The 18,708-nt window shown below is 43.6% G+C and overlaps 2 protein-coding genes across 2 annotated transcripts in view; one reads left to right on the top strand and one right to left on the bottom strand.

Annotated features, from left to right (window-relative positions):
- The window catches only part of DMGDH (dimethylglycine dehydrogenase), an 89,183-nt gene extending 89,005 nt beyond the window's left edge, over positions 1-178 (bottom strand). The window contains exon 1 of the mRNA XM_019531703.1: positions 99-178. Coding sequence (XP_019387248.1) covers positions 99-178 — 80 coding nt within the window. The remainder of the gene's footprint in view (positions 1-98) is intronic.
- On the top strand, positions 111-18,235 carry LOC109307998 (betaine--homocysteine S-methyltransferase 1). The gene is made up of 8 exons (XM_019532197.1): positions 111-215; positions 4,076-4,208; positions 7,842-7,960; positions 10,999-11,190; positions 13,163-13,310; positions 14,467-14,649; positions 15,965-16,193; positions 17,859-18,235. The coding sequence occupies exons 1-8, from the start codon at positions 177-179 to the stop codon at positions 18,049-18,051; spliced, it is 1,236 nt and encodes a 411-aa protein (XP_019387742.1). The 5' UTR covers positions 111-176; the 3' UTR covers positions 18,052-18,235.
- Positions 18,236-18,708: the final 473 nt, after the last annotated feature.

The following is an 18,708-nucleotide window of genomic DNA, read 5'->3' as shown; positions in this document are numbered from 1 at the left end:
CCCGAGGGGCCCAGCCTGGGGCCTGGCAGCCACTCTTCCTCTCCCCTCCCCTCCCCGGCCCGGCCCGGCCTCTCCCGGCTGCTATATAGCGCGCGGGCCGCGCAGCGCTGCCCTGCGCCGCCCCGTCCCGCGCGTCCGCGCCGTCACAGGAAGGCAGCGGCACCAGGCAGCCCAGCATGGCACCGGTCGGAGGGGCCCCCAAGCCGCCCAAGAAGGTAACCCGCTCCCTGCAGCCCCCGGCCCCTCAGCCTGAGCCCGGAGCCCGGGGGAGGCCACGGGGAGCTGGCGGGAGCCGTCCCGGCAGCGAGCTGCGGCTGCGAGGAGCACGGACAAACGCCAGGCCTTTGTTGCCTGCTCTCAGGGGGCGGCCACGGGAAGAGGCTGTTTATCATCGGTCCTTTAAATATCCCGGAGACCTGGCACCTTCCCGTGTCCTCCTTCGGCCACAATTTCAATTCAGTAGTGCCTGGCTCCAGCTTCCTAGCCGTGGGTTGGGAAAGACTGAAATCGGGCCTCCCTTTTGGGGGACGAGTGAACTCCTGTGGGCTGGGGAGCCAGCCGAGCTCTCTGTGGTCATCGCGGGTGGTGGGTGGTGAAGCTGGGATGGTCCAGAAACTGCACAAGCCCAGGATGTCTCACTGATCCTCTGGTGGGTGGATATCTGGTGGTTGCTCCTGAAATATCAAGGTTTCATTCAAAGGTTTGTTTCAGTAAGATGTAATGGGGCTATCCTGGTGTCTTTGTTCAGCTGAGTGAGAGTACCAGGATGCCTTAGGGTGATTTCTTTTATTGGACCAACCGTGTTGGTGGGATAAAGTTAGACAAGCTTTTGAATACAAGGCTTTCTTCCATGGGTGGAGCCTGGAGCCCTGCTCTTGCCTTCTGCCTTTGTAAGGTTGTGATGAGCCTTTGCTTGGGTCTGAGCAAGAATGGCATACAATGGAAAGGTTGTCTCACTTCATCCCACCTAGGTAGTTGCTTCAATAAGAGATCACCCTAAGGCATCCTGGTAGTCTCACTTGGTTGAACAAAGGCACCAGGATAGCCTATTTGAATGAAAACTTGATGTTTCAGGAGTAACCACCAGACATCTACCCATGAGAGGCTCAGTGACTGCATGCTGTATCCTTTTCAGAAGGTTGTTATCATCATTTAATATTGCACTTCTGTGTGAAAATAAGTTGACTATAAATTAAGTGATTAAAAAAGAAAATATTTACTGCAGTTTTCAAATTTGCTTTATGTGAAACACTTTGCCTTGGATCCTATTCTGTCTCTACAGCACCTAAATGGAGCTTAGGCAGCTTTCAGCATCCAAGTCTCTTAAGTGTAATCCTATACAATCTTGCTTTACTCCCTTCAAAAAGTTGATATGACAATTTTTGTGATGTGCCTTTGTCATGTGGTGAAGTGAGTAATGCATCTCACTAGCAAGTGGATTACCACTGTGGAGCACTTCTTGGCCAACAGTTCTGGTCAAGAGGGCAGAAAGTTTTTAGGTAAAAAACTCCTAGATGACATATGGGATTTCATGAGTGAACAGACTGTTGGTAACTTGTTTCCACAGTGGGATAAGCCCACAGCCACTCTTAGGATTGAAAGGTACAGAGGATAGGATGCAAACAGGATTTAGACTAAAGACCATGAATAGAAAACTGAAAATGTGATCACCTTCTTATCCCTTTACACTGCTGGTGGGAGAAGCTTTACACTCTGTGGTAAATCTGAAGCTTTTCCCTGGCTTCTGCCATGGGCGCTATCTTTTTTCCTCTAACCAGTAGGCTATTGGATTTGCTAAGTACCTAAATTATAGGCCCTCCTTCCAAAGGTATTTTAAAACATTTCCCACTTCCCTGGAGACTAGTGTACTTGCCAAGCTATGGACTAGGCAGGGCAGATAGTAGCCTCAGTTGTCTCCTTGGTGGAGCTGGAGTCACTGGGTGAAAAGGTAAAGAATAACAGCCCCAGGAGAGCAAGCAGGAGGGACTAACTCAAGGGTGGGCAAAATGCGGCCCAGGGGCTGGATGCGGCCCACCAGGCCATTCTATCTGGCCTGCAGGGCCACTAAAAATTTGGAAAAGTAATATTTATCTGCCCTGGGCTGCCTGTCATGTGGCCCTCAATGGCTTGCCAAAACTCAGTAAGTGGCCCTCTGCCCAAAATAATTTCCCGCTGCTGGACTAACTGTAGTCCAGTGAGGATGGTTCTTGCCTGGGATAGAGGGGACCTGGGGTTCTGCTCCCAGTACTATTCGTCCATTTATCCACTGCAAAATAGTCAGAGGCCTTGGGGGAGGGGGGACGTTCTAAAGTAATCTAACAGGAGGATTATAGCCAAGAAACTGGCTTTAGATTAATTTAGTGACTATCCTGTTCTATTACTGTTCACATTACAAGAAATGGGAATTGTCATCTTTTATACCTGATCAGTTCGAGGCTGAATTTAGCAGAATGAATCATGATGGATGATTATTTATTTTGTTTTATTCTTTTTACAGTTCTGACTAGACTCAACCAAGTGAAACCAGCTTGTGGAAAAAGCTAGGATAGATTTGAACAATTTGGGAATGTCTCATTTGCCCCCAAAGATGGGGTCTTTTAGCTGTGGATTGGCACTTCAGTTGTGCCTTTTTTCTTTTCTTTTTTTTGCCAGAAGCTTCTTGTGTTGTCACTGCCTAGGTGACTATTGCAGCTAACGTACAGATAAGTTAATAAAGAAGTCTGCGGGTATGGTCAAAGGTACATTTTTAGCAGCTTGAAAAGGGAACAAAGATCTGCTCAGGATTGCAACAGCTGTTACACTAGTCATGCAAGTGATCTAAATTGCCCCAGCTGTGACCCTGAAGAGATTTGCTATACTTCATATGTCTACAGGCTCATACACATGTAACTTAGACTGGGGTGGCATGGGTGCTAAAGCGTATGATTGATAGCCCATAAGTTTGAGGCCACACTAGCAGTGCAGCCCTGTCAGACTCCAGTGAATCTGTGAATTTTGCTAAATACCTATGACAAGAGCATGAAAAAGAAAAGACACATGTAACAGATATAGCAGCCGCTGCACATTCCCCAGCAGTAGCTACTTTCTTTCTCCCCCCAACCTTTTTTTTTGAAGCCACTTATAATGTATGCTTGTTCATATCCTAAGACACTTTTATGCTAAATGTTTTTAAAGACGCACAGATCATACAAAAACAATGGGGAACATAGTGGGAGTTCTGCAATGTTCTTTCATCAGAAGAGAAATGGTCCTTAGCTTTCCGTTCTGGGTCTGTATTTTCATTGCAATAAAATTGTGATGAGTGGGGGCGCATTAGCACATGGATCCTTTCTGGTAGGGTATCTGGAGAACACATACATACTGAGCATTGCTGAACTGTGCATCATCATGGTTTAAACTGCTGTTGACTTCAGTGTGGCCCCAGCCCAATGAACTATGTTGTAAATTATGAGCCTTTGACTTTGGACCAATATCATGTATAGTTTGCTATTTTTGAGTAGGTGCCAAAGTGCTGCTCAAAGGTGTGTTTATGTGGTACCTGTGCTAAAACTCACAACAGTGTCAAACAAAGGTAATGTGCATCAATTCTGGATGAAAGAAGTGTATGGGTATTGTATGCAAATTGCTACAGCCATGATTAATTTCAAGGTTATTGTTTTCAAATTTGCTCCTCACTTCCATGTGTTGAGGGAGAGCAGGGTCTGACAGTAAGGGAGGAGAAAGGGACTGGCAGGGAGAAAAGTTGGGAGGAAGAGAGCAAAGGAACTACCTGACCCCTCTACCTCTGATTAATTTTGTGCTATAGCAGTGGGAAGGGGACAAATTCAAGGAAAACCTCTAATAATTAGATTCTATGCCTGGAAAATTATAACAAATTTATAAATTTTTTATACATAGAATATAATTATTGGAGGGTCATCTTATAATCAGGTTCATTCTCTATTTGAGTAAATATAGTATTATTTGGGGCAACCCCTTGCATATACTCAACTCTTTCCAAACAGAGTAAGACCAAGAAGTATACAGTCAATAAAATGAGATAACTAGAGTTCATCAAACTTTCTTTTCCCTTTAGGGTATCCTAGAGCGTCTAGATTCTGGAGAAATTGTGATTGGAGATGGAGGATTTGTCATTGCCCTTGAAAAGAGGGGTTATGTAAAAGCTGGGCCTTGGACTCCAGAAGCTGCAGTAGAACACCCAGAAGCAGGTCAGTTTTAACAGGAAACTGTAATCATTTGGGGAATGTAAGCGTCTTCACTTACATAAAAACAACAAACAAAACTATTTACCTTTAAGGCAATATGGAACTCATAAAATAGCTGGAGCAAGATAAAGGTGCATATAGGTCTCATAGCTGTTTGGTTGTTTCAACACTTTTGTTTAAAAACTTAGTAAAGGTTTTATATCCATATCCATGTGTATATATATCTTTTAAAGGACCTTAGTAGGTTTTAAACAGAAGTATTGAAACATGCTTGGCTATTGGAGGTCTGTGCAACGTTTATCTTGTTCCAGCTATTTTACGAGTTCCATAGTGCCTTAAAGGTAAATAGTTTTGTTTGTTATTTTAATTCCCTTCTTAGGTTTACTAGTCTTTTTTTTAAATTTACCTACCTACATTAGCTCCTCCATTATATGAACCATACACTTGGCTAGAAATGCCAAAACCATAATCAAAGAGCACTGAAGGCCATCAACCATCATTCTGATAGAACAAGTCGGATAGTGTCAATGGCATCTAATAAAATGGCTGTTGCCTGATCAACCCTGTTAGCAAATGTTGTAACTCTCTGCAGGGAGAGGCTAACTCAGCCATATTGAGTCATTGTCACAAGAGCAGCTCTTTCCCATTTAGGATATAAAAGAAATTGGAGGAGCCTCTTGGGTCCGTAGAATCTAGATGCTGGAAGTCAGCCATTCTCTCACAAACCTTAGGACCAGCCAAGCCCAAAGAAGGTGTGGCTAGAGCAGAGGTGGGGACCACATAGGGAGTTTTGATGAGTTGTGGAAGGCTAGGATAGCACTCCACCCCCCCCCCCACCGCAATAGCTCACTAAAACTCATTATGTGGGATGAGGCTGCAGGTGGGTGGGGAGCAGTGTTTAGGAGTGAAATGGATAAGGCCAGGATCATGGGGCTGGGGCCCAGGGTAGAGCTGCAATCTGTTCCCTGCCCTGCATGAGTGGGGTGGGGGTGCTAGCTCTCAGCTGGGGGTAAGGAAATGGAGGAGGCAGTAGGGGGCTCATGCAGCAGAGCTCAACAGGATGACACAATCTCTGGTTGCTCCCTCTGCCCCCTCCCTGGCACCCTGCATAGGGCTGAGCCCCACCCAGCACAGCCTGTACCTTGTTTCGGCCCACATCTGCTGGCCTGGCCCCAGCCAGTGTGCACAGCTTACCAGAAGGGCTGCTCCCAGTGCGGCTGCAACTGCCTGGATGCTGCTTGGCTCTCCTCACCTCCAACGGTGGCTTCTCCTCCTGTTCCTGCTGCGTTGTGCTGGGCAGGTGGAGCGTCTAGAAGGCAGCCATGAACTGGAGAAGAAGCTGCCTGAGGCAGGAGCTGCCTGGCTAAAGATCCCCCTCCCCCCCCCCCCAAGTGGCACAGCCGGAGGCAGAGCTGTCCCTGGAGGTGAGAGGAGCCAAGCAGCACCCAGGCAGTTGCAGTGATGAAGGGAACAGCCCCATCGGTAAGCTGTGATTGCTCACTAGGGCTGGACCAGTGGGTGTGGACTCCCCCATGCAGGGCTGGTGGCCTCATGTGGAGCACTGTGGCACTGTGGCGACAGCCACAGTCTGGATCCAGTCAGTTGGTGGGTGTCCCCCACAGGCTGGATACAATCGGTTGGTAAGCCAGGTCCAGCCTGCAGCCCATATCTGCAGGCCGTTCAGGTCATTTTGCCCACCCCTAGACTAGAGTTTGTGTCAGCATTGTTAAAAAGTTAAATGAAGGAGGTGAGTCTGAAACTGCACAGCATGTGTTGACTGTTTTTGGAGAAGGGCACAAATGCCACCTTTTCAAAGAGAGAACGGTGCTTATTTTAGCTCCAAGGGCTGTAAACATTCTGCAGTGATGGGCACCACACCAGTAGAAAATGGGCGAATTGCCACACAAAGCAGAAGGAGGGTCTGTAAGCAGAGCTAACCTAAAACCAACATTCTTACACACCAGCCTTTTAAGCAAAATCATTCGGTGTTCTAGGCAGCACTGCCAGTGATCTGTCAGGGAAATTTCTGAGAGATACGCAAGTTATTAGGTACTAGAATTATATTGCAATGGCCCTTTGGTTGAGTGGAATAACCTTATTTTAAAGATATTTTGCAGGCTGCCTGCACTTGGAATATTTTGATTCTGCTCAGTGAGACTCAGCTACCAATATCAAATTTCATGCAGGATTCTGAGACCTAGAACTGTTCAGCTGAGCAACAGTTTACCTTCCTGACTAGCTCTTGTGTAATAGCTGGCCTAAGCAACATTGTATTTGACCACCCAGCTTGTTTACCCAAGAGTATGATAAGAAATAAAGGCTACCACAACAGAGGTCCAGTTTTTTTTGTGATAGCACTTCCCTCTACTGGATGGAATCAAACTTACTTGTGTGTATAGATTCACTATAATGACCTTATGTCTTGGAGGTGAACCTGATGGTTATATTAAGCCAAACCCTGCAGGACTTGGCCCAGCATAATCAGGCACTTTTACACATGCTCCATGGGTGGGCAAGTACTGTTAATTAAAGCAGTTCTGAGAGCTGCTCTAATTAAATCACCCAGAGCATGCTGATTACAATGCCTCAGCAGACTCAGTTAATTGAGTCTGCTCTGAGGTGCTGCAATTACAGCATGTCAGAGCAGCCTTCTTGCATGTCTGCAGGCACCCATTATGTCCACTTCATGGAGCAAGTGAAATCTGTGTTTCAGTTGTAAGCTCCATGGGGCAAGACCTCTCTCTTCATTAAATATACAGAGATGAGCAAAATGAGGTCTTCATCTTTGTTTAGGCCAGTGATTCTCAACCAGGGTAATGCAGATGCCTGGGATGCCTTGAGATCCTTTCAAGGGTGATGTAGAGTGCCACACAATGTTAGCACTGTTAGGTGTGTAAACATGATTTGCATGATAAACCCAGAGATTTTAAATAGGAGTCCACAGTGTTAAAAACTTCTCACCTGTTGTGGGCATTCTTAGTTCTTTGCAATAGAAGAATTGTTTTCTATTATTTTCTATAGTTGAAAAAAATGAATGAAAACTAGGAGCTTGCATTTTCTGAGGGGTACCTCGTGTTTAGCTTTTGGTATGTTATTTCCAAGATGGGTAACTATCCCTATGTTTGTTTTCATAGGCTAGAATAGTTCCTTTGTCATCTTTATGCACAATCTTTTAAGCAGCTGCTTTTTGTTCCTCTCACTGATCCCAGCATTCGTTTTCTTGCGATACTTTCTCTTGTTTTTCCCATATTTGCAGCCATTCTGTGAAGTGAAATATGAGAGGTCAGCCATATTGGCAGCGAAGGCCAGGCAAGGTGCCAAAGGCACAGCAAGTGAGCTTATAGGCAGGGTTTCTGTAGTACACAGGACTAAATAACCTCCTGAAGTCACTTTTTTCTGTGATTCTATGATTTGTCTACTACCCATATAAGTAGGGATAAGGAGGCAGGCTTATGGAGAAGACAAGACTGCCACTACTCATGCTCTGCAGCCAAATAAAAAAGTATCTTCACAATACAGCCTTTAACCAAGATAAAATAACCTAAGCTTAAGGACCAGTCATCATTTTGTGAGCTGCAACCAAAATGGTAGCAATTATTATATCAAGCCTTATCTTTCCTTTTTAATACCTTGCAGTCCGCCAGCTTCACCGGGAGTTCCTCAGAGCTGGATCAAATGTTTTGCAGACATTCACCTTTTATGCCAGTGAAGACAAACTAGAGAACCGGGGAAACTATGTAGCTGACAAAATATCTGTAAGTCATTTTTTTTTATCACTGGCAAACCGTTTCTCTTCTGTGGCTTAAATGTAGAAATATTACTGATTCTTTTAACAGTTTGGTAGAACTGATTTGGCCATATTCAAGAAAGTGGAAGTAAAAATTCCAGGGGAATGAAAAGTTGTATATGATTGGGTGTCTGAAGAGGTAGGAAGGATATCTTCCTTACCATGGCACACCAAAAAACTTGCAGACTGAGTGGTGAGGAAGGGGAGAGGAAATGAAGCCATGGTCATAATTTACTTTTCAATTTGAAGGGACTGTATTCAGGAATGAATGAACAAGTAGTAAAATTAGTTATTAAAGGGAATTCTTCAGCAACTGGAAGTACAGCCCAACTCCAGAAACCATAAAGAATCTTCAGAACAGTACATGGGTAGCAAATGCCACATGACATGAGTTTACAACACTGGAGCAGCCAGTAGATCCAAACTATTGATCTTGGTCCTAAATCTTGTCCTGCTATTGAGTGCAGAGGGTCCTTGACATAAAAGAACAATGTTTTCAATGCATGACGGAGGAGGAAAAGGATACTGGGAGCTGTGTGTGCAGTAGGGTTCAGGGGGGGCTTCTGTAGAGCTATGCAGAACAAGTATTTTTCATAACCAGAAGGTTTGCCATGGTGTGGCTCCTCTGATTTCTTCTCTCTAGCTTTAGCCAAGCCTTTGACAGATGGGGAGGATTTAACAGGGGACAGAAGAGCAAAAGATAAATCCCTTTATGCGTATACATGTGTATACATGGATAGTAGGACAGCTTTTGAAACTTGGAATAGTCAGATTTTCTGTCCTAAGAGGGTGGAAGCACTGGGCTCCAGTAATAGATCTTGTTGTAGCACAGTCACAGAGCATAGTTTAGACCAGGGGTGGGCAAAATGCAGCCTGTGAGCTGGATATGGCCTGCCAAGGCCATTCTAACCAGCCTGCAGGGCCGCTAAAAAATTTAGAAAATTAATATTTAGCTACCCTTGGCTGCCTGTTATGCGGCCCTCGATGGCTTTCCAAAACTCAGTAAGCGACCCTCCGCCTAAAATAATTGCCCACCCCTGGTTTAGATAATGATGTCCCAGTGTGTACCTTACACACATGCATACACTTTTTACATCATTCAGATGAGGTGAGTTAATTTGTATAAAGAGGATGAGTGCTTTCTTTATTTCTATAATGCCTCCATACCTAGAAAAAAAATGTCACTAGTGCCCTGTCAATTTAACCCCCCTCTCCCTCCCTGCCACACAAACACATCTTTAGGTGTAAGTTATCTTCACAAGTTCTGATTTTGGTAATTTAGGAGTCAAGGGAACTAGATTTTCAGTCTAGATTGCTAATCATGCATGATTATACCTGTTTTTCCTTTAAACTCGTATGTTTAAATCAGGGGTGTCAAAAATCAGGCCAAAAGGCCATATTCAGCCTGTGGTGCTGATCCTGGGTCTCAGTTGATCCACATGCCACACATGGTGCATGCTGGACTGGTCTCACAAGCAGGGCCCAGGATGCATGTTGCATCTGGTGCCTGTTCCAGCCATTCTGGGATCTGTGCCATGTTCTCTGGCTACTCTGGGATACATCCTGTACATTATACCTGATCCAGCCAGTTGGGGACCTGTCCTGCACATTATGCCTTCAGACTATACATGGCGTCTGCCCTGGGTGGACCACACTGAATGTCGTACCTATTCAGTCTGCTCTGCTCTGGGCTCTTGTTGCATGTAGCAATCACTCCAGGTGGTCTGAGACCCGTGCTGTATACATTGTGAATCACAGAGCAGCAGCTGGAACTGGTGCCATCTGTGGTGGATCTGGTGCAGAGAGGAAGAGGGTGGAGGGAGTTCCATGGGCCTGATCTGGCCTGTGGACTTGGCCCCCTCATTGTTCATCTGGTCTCTGGGGCCAGATAAGTTTGACCCTTGATTTAAATAATAACCTAACTTCACTGATGTTACAGTGCTATCATTAGTGCTCTCTTGTTAACATTTTCGTAAAATTTCACATCTCTATGTGCAAACTTCAGTTTAGTAATTTGCCAACTTTTCAAATGATAAATATAGCATGAGTACAGATGAATACAAACTTGGTTTTTATAAAAATTGCCCCCCAAGAAATAAAAAACCACATAATATAAATACATATTCATACCCATAACTGGTCAGCTGAGCTGCAGAGAAATATTGTTTAAAACCAAATATTTGCTTATTTTCCTACCCCCTCCAGAAGTAGAAAATACACAGGAGGCACTTTATATGTGGGTATAGTGAATATTATGTTGTTTCTATTCCATCATGATGAATGATTGTTGTATACTTAATGATGAAGGACAAGCTGTGAGAGTTGGAAAACACCAAGAGATTTTTACCTTACTGTGTGCTTTATATACAATTTTAACTTTAAAAACAAATCTTTAAATAGCTATGCAGTGTAACAATAAATGAGTAACCAGATAGGCACCTGATTTCCTAATGATCTGTGGTGAAGCATGAAGAATCAGGATTTAGCAACATGTCAATAGTATGACCATCACGAGTATCTCTCTGATAAATATTCAGAGTTACCATGATACATATGGTATAATTGTAGGCTTTCTTAAAAATGCTTGAGATCTTGTGATGGAAGCCACTAATATATAAGAATACAATTGTACTAGAACAGTACACCCCCAGACAAGCCAAATCATGATGATCTGAATGTTGGGTGACAACATAGTGAGACATGTATATGTCCTATTAGCAGCCTTGAAAAATATGCTAATATGGTTTTAACTTTACTAACATCTTGATGAAGTAATGTAACATCTTGATATTATGACAGCTCACAAGAGGCCTGATATTAGTTGATATTTTAAAATGTCTCCTCATTTTTCTTAATATGCGTATTTCCTTAATGAAGCAAAAACTAATTATAAATGGAAAGCCTACATGAAAGACTGGTTATGATTCTTAAGGAAAACTAAAATGTCTGATACATAGACTTATCTGTAATCAGCTGGTACTGATGTAGTCTGTGTTCACATTTCAGGGCCAGAAAGTAAATGAAGCTGCTTGTGACATTGCATGGGAAGTATCCCAAGAAGGAGATGCTTTGGTGGCAGGAGGAGTCAGTCAGACACCATCATACCTCAGCTGCAAGGATAAAGCAGAGGTTAAAGCAATTTTCCAAAAGCAGCTAGAGGTCTTTGTTAAAAAGAATGTGGACTTCTTAATTGCAGAGGTAAATTCAACATTTTTATAGTGTTAGCCTTCAGTTCATATAATTTCCTCTTTTAAAAATAAGTACTATGTTTTGAACTCTTACAGTCAGGTGTATTCCTAAATATACAGAAATGTCTGCTGGTGTCCTAAACTCCTTGGCTACACATCTTTATTTCAGCTGAGGTAAACCGCAGGAATAAAGAAGGTGGATGAAGGTGGCTCTGCCTCACCTTTGAATCTCTCCATATTTTGAATCTCTTCCCAACAACTGGCCTAAATCAGGACATGTCTGTTCATTAAGTTTATTCCAGAAGAGCTTTTCCTTATTACTTCCCTCCATGCCTGCATTATTCTGTAAAAAGAGTACTTTAATTTAGACTATTTTAATCTGCTTTACATTCCATTCAACTTCACAGTTGTATAATTACTGAGGTGAAGGGAGGTACTTCAGAGCAAGTGAGAAGAGATTCAAGTCCTTGACTTTGTGGTAGGGATAGAGATTAAAGCATATATCAAGGGTGGGCAATTATTTTGGGTAGAGGGCTGCTTAATGAGGTTTGGTGAGCTGCTGAGGGCTACATTGAGTAGCCCCACCCCGTGACAGTTGCCCTGTCCCTCGGTTGCCATTTTGGGACCGGAAGTCCTAGCCTCTGACCTTTGCCACCCAAAGTGTTCCCCCTCCCTGCCCCCTCCTACTCCTTTGGGGGGGTTGTCATCTTACAACCAGAAAAAAGCAACTCATACGCTAAAAGTCAAACACCTACTGTAATGTATTTTAATTTTATTACAAAAAATATTTTTGTTGTGATTTGTGTTTATGTGTTGTATAATAGAGGTGATTGCATAATAACTTAAAATGAATTCTTAGTCTCATGTTGTATAGGGGTGTGTGATTGTGTGTGTGTGTATGGTGGGGGGTGGGAGGATGTGTGGGAGTTTGTCAGGGCATGTGGCTGTGTGTGGGGGCATAGGGTATGTTGGTGGGGTGTCTGTGGGATGTGGGTGTGTGGCTCTGGAACACACTGGTCTCTCCTGAAGTCGACAGAGGCAATACTGCTGAGGTGTATGTGTGTGTGGCATTTGTGGGGTGTGAGGGAGGGTGGAAGGAATGTGGGGACCTCCCCACACACGCATTCCCACCGTGGCGCAGCAGCAGGTGGAGGTGCTGGCTCTGGTGCCTGGCTCCAAACAACACTGCACATTGCAGTATGGAGTGCAGCCCCTGCTGGGCAGTCTATCGCTAGCACTCCCCACACTCATGCAGCAGGGGAGGGAAGGCCCAGGCACTGGAGCTGGCTGCCTTCCCTGCCCCAGCCAGCACTAGTGCCTGGGGCTTCCATCCTGTGCTGAGCAACTGTGGGGAGCGTTGGCAATACAGACTGCCTGGCAGGGGCTGCACTCTTCACAGTGTTATGCAGAGCTGGCCAAAGCCAGGCACCAGCACTGAGCACAAGCACAACCCCCACCTCCCCTCACCACTGCTGTTGCTGCCCCTGCTGCCTACCAGGGCTGTACGCCATGGGGGGAGTGTGGGAGAGCCCCCCCACACACACACACACTGCCCAACCTAGTTCTGCACTGCTGCTGTCCCTCTGGGCACGGGCTTCACGCTGCAGCCAGCCAGAGCCCCAGCCCCAAGCTCCGCAGTCCAGCTCAGCTGCAGGCCCTCCAACCCCTCCCTTCCCTACCTGCTACCCAGAGGGAGCGGCATGCAGGGAAGCCTGCAGCAGCAACCCCACCCGGTGCTAATGGGGCCTGCCCTTTTGCCCATGAGGTTAGGAGTGAGGTATAATAGGGTATGTTTGGGGTGGGTGTAGGTGCTTCACTCCCACCCCAATAGGCAGAAGGGTTGGGCGAGGAACAATTTGTTGTGGGGCCCTGCAGGCCGGATGAAAGTGCATGGCGGGCCAGATTTTGCCCACCCCTGGCATATACAATACTTGAGTGTTCTCATCCAAAGAAAAGAGAATAGACTGTCTGTTATCTTTCAGTATTTTGAACACGTTGAAGAAGCTACCTGGGCAGTTGAAGTCTTAAAAGAATCTGGGAAGCCAGTTGCAGTTTCTTTGTGCATTGGTCCAGAGGGAGATATGCATGGTATACCTCCTGGAGAATGTGCTGTCCAGCTGGTAAAGGCAGGTAAGTGTCAATTTAGGAGTTCATGTATGTGGGAAAGAATATTTAGACAAATGGGACAAACTGAAGTAAATAAGGTAGATAATACATACATCATAACTAAGTAGTCTAGGCCATGTCTACAGAGTAAGCTTACCAAGGCCAGCCGTAATTCCCTCCAGCTTAGTGCTGCTTTAGGCAAGTAGCCTGGTAAACTAGAAGCAGTGTAGCCACATCCATGTAGCACTGTTAGGGCTGTTTAACCCACCGTATCAGCAGTGGTAATTGGCCTGCCTCTAGCCATTTAGCCAGCCTGTAGCACCACACAGATGCAATTCGTGCAGGGCAGCATGCAGCTCTTTGAGGAGCTGTTCCCAAATATGCTAAGTTTATCAGGTAGACATGGCTTTTCTGATTTATAATTAATATGCGTAATCCAAAATTGCTTTCTCTTTAGACTGTTTTTGTATGCAGACTTTACTAAAGAAACCTTTAAAAAAAGCAGAATAATCCCTGTGCTTTGGTAATCCTTGTTGTTCAAGCAGTCTAATGGGCCATGGGCAGCTAGGGTTAAGTAGAGTACTCCTACAACTTTTCTACTTCTGGCTGCAGTGCTAATTCCAATACAGAGAATACCAACATGGCTGAAGGAATAAAAAGAACCTAAAGCCACCTTTTCACAATCTGATTGCAGAGAAGAAAAGAAGTAGAGATGTTTGGACAAGAACTGCGTATAGAAAGGACCCTAAGAATGGATCACGTGTAGGTTAGGTAATGCAGGGTTTTTTATTGCATTTTCTGCACCCAAGACTGGTACAAGGGCATAACTTAGGAAGACAGAAAACTAGCTTTACCTTATATAGCCATAACTATATACCATGTTTGCTGATGCAGTGCTGCAAAGAAATGCAACCGCATAGGGATGAAGAGTGTGACTGATGTTGTGGAATCAGGAAGGCAGCAGGTAGATGTAGACACTGACAGGCATGATTTGTTGACAAGACAATGGCATGGGGGAAGGTAGGGCTGGTTTTGCTCTGACTGCTTTGTGTTCATAGTATTAGTGTGCAGATTAATTTGCTTCCAGAGCACCTCAGCTAAGAATTTTAATATTCCCTTAAATCATTCCACAGTTCCTGGAAGGCAGCATAATTGAAAAGTCATTTTCCTTACCTCCTAGGTGCTTCTATTGTTGGGGTGAACTGCCATTTTGACCCAGATACTTGCCTAAAAACTGTGACACTCATGAAAGAGGGTTTACAGGCTGCTAAGCTGAAAGCACACCTGATGTCTCAACCACTTGCTTTCCACACCCCTGATTGCAGGAAGCAGGGTTTTATTGATCTTCCAGAATTTCCTTTTGGTAAGACTTGGACACGTCTTATGCTGCTTGTTAATTTTTCAGGTTTTAGCAAAGGCTTCTTTATGTTCACTATGATAAATGCACATCATCCTCTTCTGAAGTTAAAATCCTGGAAAGTAATTTCAGCTGGTATTAACCAAAAAGTGATTATCTCTAACACTGTGCAGGTATACTTCCAGTAAATGGAGGTTGTAGTTGAGAGGCATGAAGGAATGAACTAAAATTAAGTTGTGAGAGGAATATTTTAAAAAGCCATGGGCTGAAGTCCTCTAGTGTAACTGGATGAACTTCCATTGACTTCAATGAAGGGTCCCTTTTTACTTAGGTTATTTCTGAAATTTACATCCTTAAACAATAAGGTTCACCACAAAGCTGGAGAGTAAAAAAGTCAGACCCAACACACAGATAGACACAGTACACTCATCTTTTGTTTTTCCTGTGACTCTCTAGGGGAGCTCTTTTTAAAAGTAATCCTACACTTTAGCTTGAATTGTTGCCATATATCTCATCCAAGCAACTTAAACACTGAAGAAGTAGCTTCACCACACACTCAGAGTCCCAGACTGCAAATTCAAATAGGGATGTTCTCTGAGAGGATCTCTCTCTACACACTCTAAAGACTTCTCTGCATCACTGGAGTCCCTACATTTGTAACTAGGGACATATCTAAATCGTAGTTTCACGGATTTCACATAAACCACAGCATCGTCTACGATTGCTGGAAAAACTGCCATTGGCCATGATTTCCCATTAAATCAAACAAAACAAAAAAAGCAGTAGTGATGTAGACTAAGTGAAGGCAACTTCCACCAATTAGTGGTGAGACAAAAAAGTAGCAGTGTTGTAGACTGAATGAAGGTGCCCTCCACCAATTGGCAGCAAGGGCTGGGAGCACCAAGGCCCCTCCACCTAAGGATCTGAAGAGAGTTAAATGTTTAACTCAAGAGTTGCTAAATAAGACAAAAGCCCATATTTCAGTGTGTCTTTTGTGGTTTACATTTTAAATACACATCCAAAATATGGCACTTAGCACTTTATCTGGGTCAGAATTTAGGAAATGCAGTCCTTTTGGACCAAGTAAACTTACGGCAAGTGTTTCACAGGGGAACATCATGAAATCTAAATACTACAGTGTAATGAGATTTTTTTTTTATCATTAATCTAGACTAAGACATTTTTAATCTTTACTATAGAAACTCACTCATGTCTCTAACTTTGCACTTAACTGTAGATGAGAATGTAAAATGATGATGTTTTGCTACAAATTTGCTAAACAGGGTTTTATTGATATTAAAGCTGGTACATATCATTATAGGTCTGGAACCAAGAATTCTCACCAGATGGGATGTTCAAAAATATGCAAGAGAGGCCTATAACATGGGAATCCGGTATATTGGAGGCTGCTGTGGATTTGAGCCTTATCACATCAGAGCAATAGCTGAGGAGCTGGCCCCTGAAAGAGGATTTTTGCCAGAGGCTTCTGAGAAACATGGTAGCTGGGGAAGTGGTTTGAGCATGCATACTAAACCTTGGGTCAGAGCAAGGTATATATACATATATATATATATATATATATATATTTAACTATAGCATTAAAATGACACACTGTGCCTGCACTGTACAGTAGTTCATATTGGTCTATACAAAAAAAGTATGTTGATTCGTAATGTTGAAAGATAAGATCTAATCTTTAGGAATTATCTTGGCTCGCTTGACTTCAGTGGGTACAGAATTTCACCTCAGTTTGTTAAGGTTGAGATCTGAAAAGTCTCTGAGCTTGGTGGGTTGGCCTCTCAGTATCTCCAGTACTCTCACTGAGATTTAGGAGAGTTGTGGCTTTTAGGGTTTTTCAGAAATCAAGACTTGTGTCTAAATATACAGTAGTGCAAAGTGGTCCACTGAACTTTCCTTTTATATATGAACTTATGCATCATAGACAAGGTGCCCTGGAAGCTTAGGCCTTGGACATACATTACTTTCATAGCACTCTATATGCCCTCAAGTTACAAAAAGCAAGCATGCGTATAATCTGTGCTTTCTGGAGCTGCCACAGAAATAGCACATCTGCCACAAAAAAATGTTCTTGTTTTAAAACAGGAGCTTCTTTGTAATGCTACCTTTATTTTTAGTGGCACTTTACATGAAATACTATTCGGGGTCTCTCGGACCCCCCAGCATCCCACAGTTCTCTGTTTTCCTCCCCCTCTCCAATGGGGAGGGAGGGAGAACAACCAGCTCCTTGACAGCCTGCAAGAAGGAAAGCTGCAGCTTTTGCTTTGGTGGCTATCAAAGAGCCATTACTGCCCTGTTTTGCATGGCAGCAGCAACAGCTGATAATGTGGCAGAGGCAGTGAGCCTGTCAGAGGCTGGAAGGAGAAAGGGGAGAGGCCCTTTTGCCCCTTGGTGGGAGAGCATATTTTTTCTTTTCAGAGGCTTGTGGCACTCCAGTCAAGTGGTTCTGTATATGTGCATGCCCCAAAGTGCTCTTTTTTGGTATTCCCATCAGGTACTGTGCTGTGCCCTAAATGAGGGAAGCATGGTGATTGGTAGATGCAGCTAGTACCTTCCATTGATCATTTCTTCTATTAGTGCAAGTGAAGTTGGATATTCATCCCATACTAACTTGAAAAGTCTTATGAAATTTCTGAAATTTATTCCCAGTTTACCAACATAAATGACTAGTTTATGTTTGAAAAAGAATGAAATGCTCACAGAAAAAAGATCTTTAGAGAAGTAATTTTGCCTAACAGGCTTCCCCAGACTGCTTTGATCAGGACTGGCCTTTGTATTTATATCTCACATCTGCACATATTTTTAGTGCACTTGTGTTGGCTTGTGTGTGTGAAAGATTTCCTGATTTAAAGGGAATTCTTGTACATAAAAAGGATGCCCCTTTTAAAATGAAGAAAATGTCACAGGCTTTAATTTAGAACAATGTGAAAGTCTTGCATGTTAAGATATAGAATGTAGACAGATTGCCATGCTGATAACTCCTGGTGGTGAGTGACTTAATGTTTCTTGAAGAGATGAAAGACGTTTTTCAATACCTGGTCACCCCAGCCCACACTCAAATCTCTATATCTAGATCCAATATTAATTTAAAACTTACACTAATGAAATAAATACCTCTGCTGTGAAGGTTTGAACAATGATTCTTTAAATATTCTGGGTTATTATAACACATGCTAAAGTGCCTCTTCTTTATATAGGGCCAGAAAAGAGTACTGGGAGAATCTGCTGCCTGCTTCAGGCAGGCCATACTGTCCTTCAATGTCAAAGCCAGATGCCTGGGGAGTGACAAAAGGAGCTGCAGAGCTGATGCAGCAGAAAGAGGCAACAACTGAACAACAGCTGAAAGAGCTCTTTGAGAAACAGAAGTTCATATCCAGTATGGTTGCCTAAATGTCATCCTGAATTATGTATGAAGCCCTTCCAAATGTGTTTCCTTACCATTTGGAATTTGTGAGGGCATGTGTCCATGTTTAATGTACCAGTTGACATGTAACAGTGAAACTAAATGCAGACAAACTGTGATTACAAATGATCTATATCAATCCTTGATGATAAACTACTTTTCTGTAAGAACCCTTTAGACATTCTGTTATTTCAAGGTAGGGAACTTTGAGCTATATTAATAATTGGGCTACCATTACAATTTGAAAAGTGTGATGATGATGAATATTTTAGTACTATACTAGAGTAAACCACCAGTGCTGTTTGGTTTAGCTTACTGATACAAGGGAATAAAGCTATGTGAAAATAGTATCACATCACTGGATCGCCATCTTGGGTTTCCCATGGGTTTTCAGTATGAGACCAGGCAGGAACTTCAACAGCTCTCAAGATTTGTTGACCTTTTGAGGTCCTGGGAAGGGCACTTTAATACTGTGCCAACGGCTAGTACTTCAAACTCACCATCCGGCATATATGTCAAATGGAATTTGATTAAATGTGAAATAGTGACAGTGTACCTGGGCTTGGCAAAAGGTCAGATCCAGAGGACTGCAGAGGCACGGTTGCACCTGGATTTCAAACCATGATGTGGGAGCAGCAGCCAGG

The sequence above is a fragment of the Crocodylus porosus genome, unplaced genomic scaffold, assembly GCF_001723895.1.
Source record: "Crocodylus porosus isolate Cpor-Errol unplaced genomic scaffold, CroPor_comp1, whole genome shotgun sequence".
NCBI lineage: Eukaryota > Metazoa > Chordata > Crocodylia > Crocodylidae > Crocodylus > Crocodylus porosus.
Note: the sequence above shows the minus strand (reverse complement) of the source record. Positions and strands in the feature narration are given on the sequence as shown.

Coding starts and splice junctions, on each gene's coding strand:
- LOC109307998 (XM_019532197.1), top strand. CDS start 177: ATGGCACCGGTCGGAGGGGCCCCCAAGCCGCCCAAGAAG. Junction 4,209..7,841: donor AGTAGAACACCCAGAAGCAG/GTCAGTTTTAAC, acceptor AATACCTTGCAG/TCCGCCAGCTTCACCGGGAG. Junction 11,191..13,162: donor TGGACTTCTTAATTGCAGAG/GTAAATTCAACA, acceptor GTTATCTTTCAG/TATTTTGAACACGTTGAAGA.